The 14,452-nt window shown below is 34.0% G+C and overlaps 4 protein-coding genes across 4 annotated transcripts; 3 read left to right on the top strand and 1 right to left on the bottom strand.

The window, feature by feature from the left end:
* The first annotated feature begins 4,078 nt into the window (after positions 1–4,078).
* LOC119609524 (PC4 and SFRS1-interacting protein) lies at positions 4,079–7,235 on the top strand. The gene is made up of 2 exons (XM_037964346.1): positions 4,079–4,895; positions 5,395–7,235. The coding sequence occupies exons 1-2, from the start codon at positions 4,232–4,234 to the stop codon at positions 6,474–6,476; spliced, it is 1,746 nt and encodes a 581-aa protein (XP_037820274.1). The 5' UTR covers positions 4,079–4,231; the 3' UTR covers positions 6,477–7,235.
* Positions 7,236–9,394: 2,159 nt separating this feature from the next.
* LOC119609526 (DNA repair protein RAD51 homolog 1) lies at positions 9,395–10,764 on the bottom strand. The gene is made up of 2 exons (XM_037964349.1): positions 9,973–10,764; positions 9,395–9,915 (listed from the first exon to the last, which is right to left on the bottom strand). Exons 1-2 carry the CDS (start codon positions 10,635–10,637, stop codon positions 9,537–9,539), a joined length of 1,044 nt encoding a protein of 347 aa, XP_037820277.1. The 5' UTR covers positions 10,638–10,764; the 3' UTR covers positions 9,395–9,536.
* Positions 10,765–13,113: 2,349 nt separating this feature from the next.
* LOC119609528 lies at positions 13,114–13,724 on the top strand. The gene is made up of 2 exons (XM_037964352.1): positions 13,114–13,303; positions 13,392–13,724. The coding sequence occupies exons 1-2, from the start codon at positions 13,272–13,274 to the stop codon at positions 13,663–13,665; spliced, it is 306 nt and encodes a 101-aa protein (XP_037820280.1). The 5' UTR covers positions 13,114–13,271; the 3' UTR covers positions 13,666–13,724.
* LOC119609527 (mitochondrial intermembrane space import and assembly protein 40-B) lies at positions 13,159–14,282 on the top strand. The gene is made up of 2 exons (XM_037964350.1): positions 13,159–13,303; positions 13,392–14,282. Exon 2 carries the CDS (start codon positions 13,677–13,679, stop codon positions 14,115–14,117), a length of 441 nt encoding a protein of 146 aa, XP_037820278.1. The 5' UTR covers positions 13,159–13,303; positions 13,392–13,676; the 3' UTR covers positions 14,118–14,282.
* The last annotated feature ends 170 nt before the right edge of the window (positions 14,283–14,452 follow it).

Here is a 14,452-nt window from a genome sequence, read left to right as displayed (position 1 = left end):
TTCAACCCAACACTTGCTGTTTCTTTGTACAATGATCCTCGGTATAGTAGTATTATAGCATACAATCTTATTAATTTAAATTTTTAGTAAAAAATTATTTTTTTATTTAAAGAATATCATTTCTGTCATTATAGATTTTCGCACACACACAACAACAGATTTTTTTGCCTTTGGCAAATAAAAAATGCAGAAAACAGTTTGGCGCGAAAAATTCTAGCAGAATTTCTTTTCGCAGTCGGCAGAATTGACATCAACTGCACTTCCCATTTGAAATACACATGTTCGATACCCTAGCCCTTAAAGGGCTGGTATGACATACCAGCAATGTAAAAAGGTGTAGCTCCGTTGACGTCAACGAAGCTGGTTTGAAGTCAAAGCAGCGACTCGAATTAGGCGCGAAAACACGAAAATATCTGAGGCGAAGCATATACATCTAACGTTGAGCAAAGTTCTACACCGGCCAAATTTCAATGAGCGGCTTATTATTAGATAAAAGAAAGCTTGCTTAAATGAAAACAAATTAATTTTATATTGTAAAATTCCACAAATTTAGCGAAAGTATTCTGTAAATTGTACAAAATATGGCAAAATTTTCAAGCCATATTAAGCTGAAAAATTTTCGGCGTCGGCGGCTTTGACATTTTGTTCGGCGGCTAGGCTTAGTCGGCTTAAGCCGAATCGGCGCAAGTCTCTGCTAAGAGGTGTATTTTTATTTTAGGGTTGTTATTTTTGGGAGTTTTTGCTGGCAAGTGAGTTGCCAACTATTTATGGTAAGGTAATACCAAGTTAATACGGACCGTTAGAATTTTGATTATTTAAAATTTTAAATTATGAATAATTACGAATAAAGACGGCCACAGCATATGGGGTTGTGATCCCGTTAATGATAAAATAAGCAGTACAAAAAAATTAACAGTTAATACTATGCTCGAACCCTAGTAGATTTCTAATAGATTGACATTTAAGATGATTTCACTTTTTCTAATATTTCCCGAAATTGGGTTGGATATGAAAAATAAGAAGGAAAAATGGGATATTTATTAAATTTGCATTTATAATAAAAAATATATATTTAATTAAAACATTACCTTTTATTTTAAATCTTTTTAAACTTTTCATCCATGTTTTCCAATTTATTAACATTTTGTCGAGATTTTAATTTTTTTGTTTGTTTTGTTTTTTTCTTTTTTCTTGTGCAGTGTAGTTTTTTTAATATTATTAATATTAAAAAACAGAGTTGCATCAATAAAACAAGTAGATTTTGACGAAATCTAGTTACGAAGAAGATTTTGTTTTGTATGGAAAATCTAGTTAAAATCAACTAGATTTGGCTCGAAATCTCATAAGTACTAGATTTCGTTGTAGTGTAAATGGGCCATAAGTATAAGTAACATTTTTTATGAAACTGAATTCAGCTAAATAATTTACATATTATTTTCTTTTTCAAAAAACCTTTTCCCGACTTTTGTTGACTTCTTTTTTAATCTTTATGTCTAAATTATGATTTTTATGATTTTCCTTTTTCTAATTATTTTTTTATTTATTTGTTATTTTACAGTTTTTTATATTTTTGCAATAAAACACATAGGATTAAATTAATTTTTCCGGACATTTCTTTATATTTTTGACTAAAAGAAACATACTTTTAGGATGGAAAATATAACCCACAGCATAGTTTTAGGATTTTTTCTCATTCACGACAATTTTTTATTTCACCAAAACACCCCAAAAAAATTAAAATTTTTTGCCAGTGCGTTGCGGAATGGAGGGTTCCAGTTTTTGTATTTTTGTAGTCGATTTTTCTACTTTTTTCGTTCAATGAAAGTCGACTTTTCGACTTTTTTTGGCTTTTCGACTTTTTCCGACAAAAAGTCAATTCTTCGATTATTTAAATGTCGATTTATAGAACCCTACCAAGTCCTAAAGCGACATGACCACACATCAAATTTGTTGACTCAAACGGTATGTATTTTAATTATGTTAGCGAAAAAACTCACATGTATATATGCGGTGTGAGTTTTTTTTACTAACACAATTAAAAAACTTACCGTTTGAATCAACCAATTAGATGTATCGCCAAGCCGCTTAAAACAACTCTTCAAACATCTCCATCAATGATGCCCTTTCATTTTATTTTACTGTCTATAACGCTCATGTATTGAAGAAAATCATGTTCGTCCTATTTGTCGAAATTTGAACGAAAATAATATATTGGGGATTATAATAAAAAGGTTACTAAAAAACGTGTGTCATCACTAACTAAACTGACTGTTATCACCAGCATGGCTTCCGCAAAATGCACAGCACCACTACAGCATTAACCGCCATTGCCACTCAGATCTCACAAGGCTTAAACTAGCAGAGGCCCTGTGAAAGGACGGTCCTTGTGGCTCTTGACCTGTCGAAGGCCTTCGACACTGTCAGTCACGCCACACTCTTCGAGGATATCCTGCAATCCACAATGCCCAACAACACGAAGAGATGGATCGTAAATTATCTGAGTGGCCGTCAGTCGTTCGTGGAGTTTATAGACAGACGCTCCAAACCCGGTAGAGTTAAACAAGGCGTACCTCAAGGTGGAGTACTATCGCCACTTTTGTTTAACTTCTACCTCTCTAAGCTCCCCGCACCTCCACAAGGCGTGGCAGTGATTTCATATGCGGACGACTGTACAATCATGGCGACGGGCCACAACATTGATGAATTATGCGTTCTGGTGAATGGTTATCTCCACAAAAAACATCAGTTCTTCACTGCGCGTAACCTGCAATTATCACCAGCGAAGTCGTCAACAACACTTTTTACCACCTGGACGAAGGAAGTAAACCTAAACCTTCGCATCGTGGTCGATGGAGTCCAAATTCCGACCGTGCACCACCCAAAAATATTGGGGGTCACATTTGATAGCCTCTTTACTTCCTCAGCTCACGCCACTGCAATCACGCACAAATTGCGAAGTAGAAACAAGGTCCTCAAAGCGCTAGCCGGCAGCACTTGGGGTATGGATAAAGAAACCTTGTTGGCTACATATAAAACGATTGGTCGGTCAGTGGTTAACTATGCTGCTCCAGTGTGGTCACCTTCGCTAAGTGATACCCAGTGGAAAAACATTCAAAGCTGCCCCAAGGACTGTAACGGGCTGCCTACAAATTACCTCGGAACATCACCTGCACGAGGAAACGAAGGTCCTTCCAGTCAAGAAACACAATGTCATGTTGACTAAACAGTTCCTCCTGGGATGTCATCAGAGAAGTCATCCCAATTTTAACATCATACAATTGGATACTCCCCCGAGGCATGTCAGGAAGGATCTTCGTATATACGAGGAAAACATATGTAGATATGTGCGGGATCCACTGGATCAGTCCTCGTATTCGGCAGCTTTGAACGACATTCATAGAGACGCCATAAATTCCGCGGTCGCAGGATACCGCATGAATGTCGTACTTGGAGGTCGCCCACCGCCCATAGCAGACACGGAAGAAAACCTGCCGCGGAAAACAAGAGTAGTTCTGGCACAACTAAAATCGGGATGCTGCAACAGGCTCAATGCCTACTGGTCACGTATGGACCGTGCCGTCCCCAACGAATGTCCTGCATGTGGTCAGGGTCCTCATGACACCCACCACATATTCAACTGCTCAGCCAACCTTACTTCACTCTGTCCAATGGATTTATGGACGCATCCAGTTGAAGTAGTCCAATTTTTAGGCCTGGACATTGATGCAGAACCCCCCAACTAGATAATTGTATAGTTTTAGCTATTACAACAACAACAACAACAACTGTTATCGGTGATTTATAATCACTAACAACATACATTCAATGAATCCCATTTATGTAGTAAAGTAATTACAAAATCGCTAGATTTATTTTCAGAAACGGTCTATTACTAACACTGGTTTTGTCAAGCGCCGCATAGTGAACATTAATAAGGTAACATCACTCAGAAGAATGTTACTGTTTAATATTTTTTATGTAAGGAGTTTGACATTTACCATAGTGGAAGCATTATTTTTTTACTATGAATTTTGACGTTCAAAAGAGAAGATTGCGTATATAAACAATGTACAGCTGTTCTACTGTCAACATCTCACGAATACGCTTTGCGCCGCATTTTGTACGCTACGTGAAGTGAAAAATTTCCCGCAACAAGAAAAAACTCGAAATTTTAACAAAATTTATTAAAAGAGTTACAATTTTCCAACAAATTTAACAGACAAAGCAAAAAATGGTAAAGGAGAAGAAACAATTCAATATTGGTGATTTGGTTTTCGCCAAAGTCAAGGGCTATCCAGCATGGCCAGCCAAAATTACCAAGTACAACAACAAAAAATATAATGTATACTTTTATGGAACTGGTGAGACGGCCAACATTAAGGTGGAGGACCTTTTCCATTATATCGAAAACAAGGAGAAGTTTGCCACGGACAAGAATATGAAACGCAACAATTTTCGCGAGGCCATTGATCAAATAGAGGCTGCTGCGAATGGTGAAGATTCTGCGCCTATTGATTTACCCATAATAGCGGCGACTGAAGGTGTTGTGGCGGCAGATGTTTCACAAGCGGAAGAGGCCTTAGAGAATACAATGGATGAAAGTGCTGTAAATAATACAACAATAGATGATTCGCAATTAATGGAGGCTGTAAAGGAGGAAGAGGAACCATCGGCAGAGGAGATTGTTGCCGATAAGAAGGTGAAGGAAGTGAAAGTTGAGAAGGACGAAAAGAAAACAGATAAAGATGTAACTTCAACTCCTGCTGCAGCGGATGCCACTGAACCTGTGAGTCGAAGTGGACGTAAAATTAAAGTGAAACGTTATATTGATGACGTTGGCGACTCATCGAATGCCATGAATGCTCCACCAGCTAAGAAAAAAGTTTCTCCAGAGGGTAAGTTGTGGAAGATTGAAGAAATATCTTGTTTCAATCTAGTTTTCTGAAGGCCAGCAAAGTTTGAAATTGTTGTTTTAATAGTACTTCCGTTATTAGATTTGATTTATATTTATTTGGGAAAAATTTAAACTTCAGTCAGTCTCAACCACATATTAATAGGCGGTTTTTGAACCTATTGAAACATTTTGGGGCATGTTTATCAAATATTAATTTTTGCGAAGACAAAAATCCTTAATTATCCGGACAGTATCGCATTAGGTATTCCAACAGACTACATCCTGGTTTTCTTAGTTAAAAAATCCACATTTGTTATTTGGATATATTGATAATCTGTGTCGTCTAGAGTAATGTAATGCCACTAGGTATATCTAATAGATTTTTATCTTCTTAATATCGCAGAATACTCCAGAATAACCTGGTATTTCACTTGTGCGTTTCTAGATAAATTAAAGACTAATTTAAAATAAATTAATAAAAATTTATCTTAAATTTTTAGGTATTTCCACACCAGAACCCAAACCAAAAGCTGCTAAGAAAAATTCTAGCAATGCAAATGCTAAGCCGATGGCAACCGTTACACCCACGGTCAAATCGTCAAATAAATCGGAAGTACAAAACAATCTTCTATTGGCCTTCATACCACCAGCAAAATGTATTGGCATTAAATTGGATTATCAGAAACCAGCAATGTTTGATTCACCCGAAGCCAAACGTTTGTGGGAAGAAGATGCTCTCAAGGAGGCAGAAGAACTTAAAGCCAAGCTTGAAATGGGTTCTATAAAAATCGATGCTGTTAGGGAGCGTATAGTTATTAATCCTTCCCGCTCGAAAATACATCGTGAGGCTAAGGATCGCTTTACCAGCGAAATGATTGAACAGGAAGATGCTCTTCTAGTGGAAAGAGATTTCATACAACTGTCACAACAGCTAAGAGAGTGTTTGGGCTTAAAACGTGCAGATGTTGATCGTTGTTTAGATATTTTAAAGCAATACAAAGAATTCCAACTAACCAAGCTGATGCTTTTGCGTAATCCCGACTGTGTGGATAGTATACGTCGTTTGAGACGTTACATTGGTAATTTGAAACAGTGGAAATTAACAGAAGAAGAAGAGATTGCGTTTAAGGCTAAAGCCGAAATTATACGTTACGAAGCTGTTTTGATTTATAATAATTTTAAGAAAATCTTTGGTCCCAATACATCTACACACTTTTGGGAAGAATTTTGCAACCAGGTACAAGCCTACAAGGAGAATACCAAGCATATAAATGATCAAAATCGTTTGATATTAACGGATAAAATATACAAAGCCTTGTCTAACAAACACACAAAATCCAATAAGGCAGACAACAATGTAGAACCAGAGGCCAAATCTGTAAAGGAAGAAGTCGGCAAAGAAAATGATGATACTAAAAAGGAGGAAGATAAAACTGATAAACTAGTTGAACAAGAGCAAACTGTCAAAGCAATGGAAACTGATGAAGTGGTAGCTGAACAAGAAGAAACCGCAACATTAAATGAGGAAGACACTCCTGTTGACAATCCCTCAAACACTGATATAGCTGTAGAGGCCAATTAGGCTGGCAATTGTTAGTTTTAAAATATTTAGTTATTAGTTGTAAACAATAATAGGGTTTTACTACTAGTACATAAAACATACAAACGCATTCTTATTCTCCTTTTGTTCATTTATTTTAATTGAATTCATAATAGTTTTTCTTTGATTTACTTTAATTTTCTTATCCTTTTTTAATTTGGTTAAAGCGACGTTAACAATTCTTTAAACATTACCCTTTTTATTGTAAGTTATTTTAGAAATACATATATTACTGATATTTAATATTTTTACAAAACGATTTACGCTAATAATAACGTAACACTCAATAACCACAGCATAAAAACATATTTTTTTTTTATAATTTTAACTTTTTTTACTTTCTCCATGAGAATATCTTTTCAATTTTTATTTAATTTTTGTTTACAAAAAATAATTAGTTATCATTTGTTTAAGAACTTTTAAAAGCACAGACCGATATTGAGTTGAAAAACAAAATGTTTAAACGTTTAAGAACATCCATAAAATATTGTTTATATAAGAGTATTTCAATATTAATAATTAATTAACATAATATTAATATATACAAGTACATATACATTAATACATACATATATTAAAACGATATATTTAAACGAATATCCTATGAAAATAAAAACATAACAAATAAACTTACATTAACGAAGAGAAATACCTTAATGTAAGATACAAGATCATCTTGAAAAAAGTTATTAACATGGAGAGAAGCCAACCAAATCCTTAAAAGATTTAATTTAAAATCAGTCTATTTATAAACCTCACTTTTGAAGCGAATATTGGGTGTGGCGTTCTATCTGCCTTAGCGCTCAAGTATTTGACTCATACTGTGCAGACCAGTAAAATATTTCCCAATATGCACTTTAAACTCTCCTAGGCAGACGACAGAAAAATCAGAAGTTCCAGATTTAAAGATGTCAAAACTTTTAACATCAACTGTCACTGATCGAAATGATTCGAATGCGAGAAAAATTGACCAGATAGAAGCCAATGGACATATCCTTTACACAGTGTTGTGATAAGGTGATTCATCAGGATTAAGTTCAATTCTGTCTTATTATTCCGATCGTTTTTGTTTTCCAGAATCACTTCATACAAAATTTCTATAATAAGCCATCAACAATTTTATTTAACCTTTTTGAATACGGGAATAAGTATTTAGATCATTATTTATTGAACTTTATTTACTCATTTCTAAATTAAAAGTATTTTGTGTAAGCGTCAGTACAGTAATGCAGTTGGGAAAAGAACCAATCCTAAATTACATAATTACAAATCAGGTTACAATCTGATACAAATCCTCATTTCAAACACTAAGTTTGGGAAACCTTTTGAGTATTAAAATAGATATCAAATAACTTTATTTCAAAATTTGAAATTCTAATTTATAAATTATATTTCATCCATTATTTCTGATACCACTGCAATTTCACCCACAGGTGCACCTTTAACAATCCTTTCAACCTGTTTCCACTCTTTATTATTCTGTATATGTCTTTCTTTGGCCTTTTCTCGATTAGTTTTCTGTTGATCATTGCGCTCCTCTTCCGTGTAACGCGACCAATACTTTTCTAAATAGGCCAAACGTTTTTCCTTTTCATCCAATAATTCTTCCGGAGTTTTAAATGCTTTGCGTCGTATTTTGGCCAAACGACTTTTATTGTTTACTAGAATCTTACGCTGTGCCCTCTCTTCGGGTGTTTCCTTCGCCCTTCTTTCTAAACGATTACGTTTTACTCTATCTGTATTGCGTTTCTTTACTTCGCTTAAGAAGGCTTCATCTTCGAAATTTTTTAATCTTTGCAATAAGCGTACCTTATTGGTGATAATACGATGGCGAAATCTACGTAATTCACGTTCCTCGGAGGTTTCTCTTTCCCGTAATCTACGCATTCGGTATTTGGATTTTTGGTTTTGTGTTAATTCATTAAATTCATCTGAGTCTTCAGCGTTACTTTCTGTGCGCTTAGAACTCCGCCTGTTTACTATTGGTTTTCTGGGTCTTTTGATGTTGAGGAGACGTTCTCGTTGTTCGTAAATTAATTTTTCCAATTCAGTCATTTTATCGAAATCTACCGCAGCCACTTGAGACTGCTGTAGGGGATCATTTGGTATGATGTCCGGTGGTATGTTGTGGTTATTTGCGGCATCTTCATCTGTACACGTTTTCATTGTAAGACATTTCGTTTCGGGATCAATTACAACCTGCAAACTTAGTTGATTTTCTTCCAATTCTTTGGGTAGATTGTCCATTGCTTAGTTTTAATTAAACATTCATATAATTTATGTTAATTTTATTAATTTTGTTTGTTTACAATTCAACAAAATAAAAACATTTTTATGTGGGAAGTTGTCAAAGCAAAGTTTTTATATCACAGAGACGTTATTTAAAAAAGTACTTTTTAATACAACTAAGGAAAATAAATTAGTCTCTTTATAAACAATTATCTATAAATTATTTTATTTATTTTTTAATTAAAAATTCTAATTCTCTAAAATTGTAAAATTTTTATAACTTTTTCTATTTATACAAAACTTTCTAAAATTTCCCAATTTATAAAAAATGTTCTATAAAAAATTAAAAAGGAGAAATTTTTTACTCCTAATGGAAAATTTCGCTATTTTGGAAATTTTTTAAACTTTCCTATTTACAAGATTTTTTTTTATTTGCGAAAAATTTCAAAATATTCTCATTTATAAAGAAATAAGAAAAATTTTCCAATAATATGCATTTTTCAAAAATTTCGAAATTTTGAAAAATGTATTTTTAATTTTTTTCATGGAAAATTAATGAAAATTTATTTATTGAAAAAATACTCTATTATTTAACACCCCCACTTTTAATAATAAATAAATTAGTAATAAATACTCCCATTTTTACGGGATGTCTTAAATAAATACCGAAATTCGTAGTGATAAAAAGGGGCCAACATAATTTTTCTTTATTTATAAATAAAAATATTTTAATTAAAAAAGAAGGAAAAACATAACCTAAACTCAATCTTAAACTATACTTATGAACTATAAAATAATAAGAAGGCAGCAAAATTATTCCTTAGCATCACCAATACCATCAGGTTGTATGGCAAACATTGCCTCTGATTCGGGCAAACAAGGAGAATCATATATCTTACATATACGAGTTTCACCACGACCTTTGCGCAGCGACAGGCGTGTAGTTGAAGCATGGGCAATGATATTGCCACCAATAGGTTTTTTAGCATCCGCTTGAAACATGCCACCTCCACCATCAACTTGGGCCACCACTTGATTGGTGATAACAACAGCCACACCAAATTCATCGGCCATACGTAATAGTAAACGCATAAAACGTGCTAAATGCATTTGTCGGGCAGCCAGTTCACCACGACCAGCATAATCGGTACGATACAGGGCAGTCGCACTATCCACTATGATCAAGGCATATCTGGGAGAAAGAAAATAGTGTTGGCAAAATGAAGAAAAGGAAAAAATCTTAACTCACCTTGATTCAGCCATCATAGCGGCGCCTTGCATTAACAATTGTGTTTGATGATCCGAGTTAAAGGCACGTGCACACGCCACATTATCCAAAACATCATCTTTTACCAATTTATAACGATCTGCTATGGCCACCAAACGTTCGGGACGAAATGTACCTTCTGAATCTATGTACAGGCATTTGCCTTCTCCACCATTCTGACTAATGGGCAATTGACAGGTGACAGCCAAAGTGTGACACAATTGAGTCTTGCCGGAACGAAATTCGCCAAATAACTCAGTTATCGAACCTGTTTCAATGCCTCCGCCTAGTAACTTATCCAATTCCTTGGACCCAGTGGTCAGCATAATAATTTCCGAACGTTTTTGATAGAAAAACAGGGCCGTAGTAAAACCCATGGGCACTAAACTGGAGGCATGGGCCAATAGTTTGTCAACTTTGTTGTCTGAGAAACCCTTAATGTTTAACAGCTCTTTTTTAGGAGCGAATGCCACCGATTCCACTGTATGATAACCAGCAGCCTTTAAACGTTGTATATCATTGCTGGTTATGCCATTAACTTCCAATTTAGTTATGGGCAGTGGGCCAAAATCTTCATTTTCTTCACAGTCTGTAGTGGTGGCTGTGGCCAAAGATCTTTCATTCTCCTGACAGCTCATGTTATCCATAATTAGGGTAAACAATCGTTTTAGTAAATTCAAATGCACTATATAAAGTAAATATTTTTATTTATTTTTTTCACCAATTTTAATTTCGTCAATATTGCCGCTTGTTTATGACCATAGTTGCCAGATGATTTAGGTGTTTATGACCATAGTTGCCAGATGATTTGGGTGTAAAATCATCAAATTTCGAGGAAAAAATCGTCAACTGATTTTTCGAAATCGTCATTAAATCGTCAAAGCTATTTTCCATGTATATAATTTGCATGTTTGATGGTATTTATACGATTATATAATAATTATTTTAACTATCGAAAAATTTTATCAATTTCGATAGATTTTAGTTTTGTTTGATTGTTCTTTGAGTTTGCTTAGCTGCGAAAGATTATAACGACAACGAATATCAAGTTGAGCTTTTATGGTTCTCCACCATAATCAAAATTAAAACTTAGGTTAAGTTAACACGAATGCATATGGTCAACAACAACATGCACATCAAAAAACCGTAACTCGGTACCGTTATTCGACGTCACACATTTGACCAATGCGGTTTGAAACGTAAAACTCTCGAAGCCAGAGCAAGAAAGACTGCCTCATTCCCCTTAAGCGATACTGGCAATGACGCACGACGATCTTCGTCCACCCAGAGCTCAATTACGAATGCATTTGTTTATTATCTGTTTAATTTGGCAAATATGATTTAAAAACTTTACATTGAGTTCTTGCAATGTTTCTTAGATGTTTCAATTATTCGTATGCAAAACAAATTCCCTCCTTTAAATCAAATGTTCAAAAACACTACTCCCTCTATTCTTCTTCACACTACCAATTATTCTAGACCCAATAATCCCTAAGTGCTGACCCAAAAAAAAGAGAAATTCTTAAAAATGTTTGAGTTCGTTATTACGTAAATCATTTGATGAATGGAAATACTCTAAAAGATTATAATGTTTAATTTTATTAACATTTTCATTGGATATTCTAAATATGTACATCGATGTTCTTTTAGAAAAATGAAAAAATGTATTAAAATTGGTACAAAAATCCTATTTTAAAAAATCGTCAAATTTAGAGTTAAAATCGTCAAATCGTCAACAGGCCATTTTTGATCGTCAAAGTGACGATAAATCGTCAAAACTGGCAACAGTGTTTATGACGTCTTAGTCAGAGCCCTGCGCCGACAAATATTGACGGCGTTTAATTTTTAAATTTTCAACGATTTTAAATAAAAACGGAATTCGAGAGATAAAAAAGTAGGATTTTGGAAGCAAATATATTGTTTATAACAATAAAACAGAGCAAACACAAAATTAAGGATCTAGAAACATTTTAGAGTTTTCAAATAAAAATAATTTTTTAATTAAAAATTTAACTATATAATAATTCTCATATACATACTATATAATAATTCTCATATACCATTAGCATTATAAATGTAACAAAAAGTGGACGGAAAAAGGTCATTGCGTTTCATTAAGATCACAATAGGCCCGAAATTAGTGGTATAGGTGAATTTATTCGTACTTGATATATTAAACATTCTCTTCCTCAAATTAATCTAACCTTCCACGATGGAACTATTGCCATACAAAATTTCATGAAGCAAAAATCCAGATCAAAATTTGATCCCAAAAATATACTATTGCCAAATTTCTTTAGCATGTTTTTTATATTTAGCTGTTATTCTAAAAGTAAACATAAAAATGTGCGTAGCATCCAATCAATATCATGTAAGAGTCTTTTTAATTTCTGAGGTTAGACTTATTAATATGCCGAATTTTATTAAAAAAGAGTCTCATATATATTTATTATTATATATTATATGTTTTGAAGATGTAATGTGTCCACAACATTCATTATAATAATATGTTTTACAAAAAGTTGGCGTAAAAAGGGGCATGGCGTCAGATCTTGAGGTCAGACCTATCGGTATACGAAATTTCATGCAAATCGGTTCAGCAGTTTTCTGTAGGTCTCGAATGAAAATTTTGTATAACAATTATATGGAAAAAAGTGAGCATAAGAATACAATCCAAGCCAAATCGGCGTTAGCCTCAAAGGGAACACTGAACGTACTCTACAAATAACACAGAACGTACTTTAAAACAGTTATCGATTACGTTGTCAATCGGCTGTTAAGCGACACGGCCTCACATCAAATTTGTTTGACTCAAACGGTAATTTATTGTGTAGTGAAAAAACTCACATATATGTATATATGCGGTGTGAGTTTTTGTACTAACACAATCAAAAAACTTACCGTTTGAGTCAAACAATCTGATGTGTCGCCAAGGCGCTTTAGAAAAAAACCAACAACGTGATTTTGAGAGAAAATAAATTTATATACATACAATTTTATTGACATATGTTGATATAAAAATAATCGAAAGCTATTGATTAATTAACATATTTATATATCTGATTTTCAATATTTGTTTTTTACAAATTAACGTTTATCGCATTGCCAATACATTATTGACAAGTGTATGGCAGCACTCCCACCACTAATATCAAACTCCCGTTGTGACAGCAAAACATAACCTCACAAAAAACTTACATAAAATTTCTAATGAAACTATTTTGTTTTTCTAAATATTTTTAAAATAAAACCGAAATAAGTTGCAAGAAGGCAACTAAATTATGAACAATTATCATTATTTGGACGTGGAATTGTAAGTTCGTATTAAACCTATTTCTACAAACTTAAAACTAATGATGAAATTTTTCCTGTTCCGCATGAAAATATTGCACTTGCTAAAGGAAACTTAGAGAAGACTCCACTGCCGTTGTTACACCTGCATATTTTCAAGGTAGCATAGAAACATCTTTAACAGATTTTTTTGGAGAGATAGGAGGTCAGACAGAGTTAGAATTGATAAAATTTGATGGTGATCTAAAGCGCGGCATAGTCAAAGTACCACAAGCATTTTCGAGCCAAACAAAAGCTGCCATTACATTAATTGGTCGTTTTCAAGATATACCCTGCCATTTTCAAATTTTGAAAACTTCTGCACAACCTTTAGATTTGGCATAAACTAAAATAAAATGGCTTACAGTTCAAAAGAAATCTTGGGCAAAGATACTGTGATATTTGCCACCAAAGAAGATCATGCCATTCCTCCTGCCATAGAACTCCCACCGCCAGAACCGGCACAGGGTCTCATAACAAAAGATGGTGAAATTAACTGGAGCTGTCCCTGTCTAGGTGGCATGGCTACCGGGCCCTGTGGCGTAGAATTTCGTGAAGCATTTTCCTGTTTCCATAACAGTGAAGCTGAACCTAAAGGTTCGGATTGTTACGAAGCTTTTCGTACCATGCAAGATTGTTTTACACAATATCCTTCAGTGTATAATAAATCCGGCAGCAGTGGTGATGATGACGATGAGGACGAGGGTGGTTTAAATATGGCTGCTTTAGGTGATGATGTTAAGGATGATGAAAAGGCTGCAGTGGAAGCTAGCACAACAAAGCCGGCGGAAAAGTGAGATAAGAAAGGTTAGCTTGATGTTAATGATGTTTATATTCCTGTTAATAGTTTAAGAGAATGTAGCGAAGACGCAATGTTAAAAAATTATACGACATTAAATGAAAGTTGTTAATGTTTATGCAAAGTATTTTATAATAAAATACTAAGGACAATGTGATTGATATTGATGTATGTGTTAGATATTTTAACTATTAATTACTGGACTTGGAAAGAGCAGAGTTGACCATCTATCAGAGTGCCGCGGATAGTATTAGTGCCTGAAACTAATATAGATTTCATATTTTTAATTGGGTTTAGGCGTTTTAATCGAAAAAAGCAATTAATTTTTTGTTT

Source organism: Lucilia sericata, unplaced genomic scaffold (genome assembly GCF_015586225.1).
Source record: "Lucilia sericata isolate MDLA Ls3-8-SP2 unplaced genomic scaffold, ASM1558622v1 Contig000999F_arrow, whole genome shotgun sequence".
NCBI classification, from domain to species: domain Eukaryota; kingdom Metazoa; phylum Arthropoda; class Insecta; order Diptera; family Calliphoridae; genus Lucilia; species Lucilia sericata.
The sequence above is the reverse complement of the archived record's forward strand: the minus strand, read 5'-3'. Positions and strand labels throughout refer to the sequence as shown.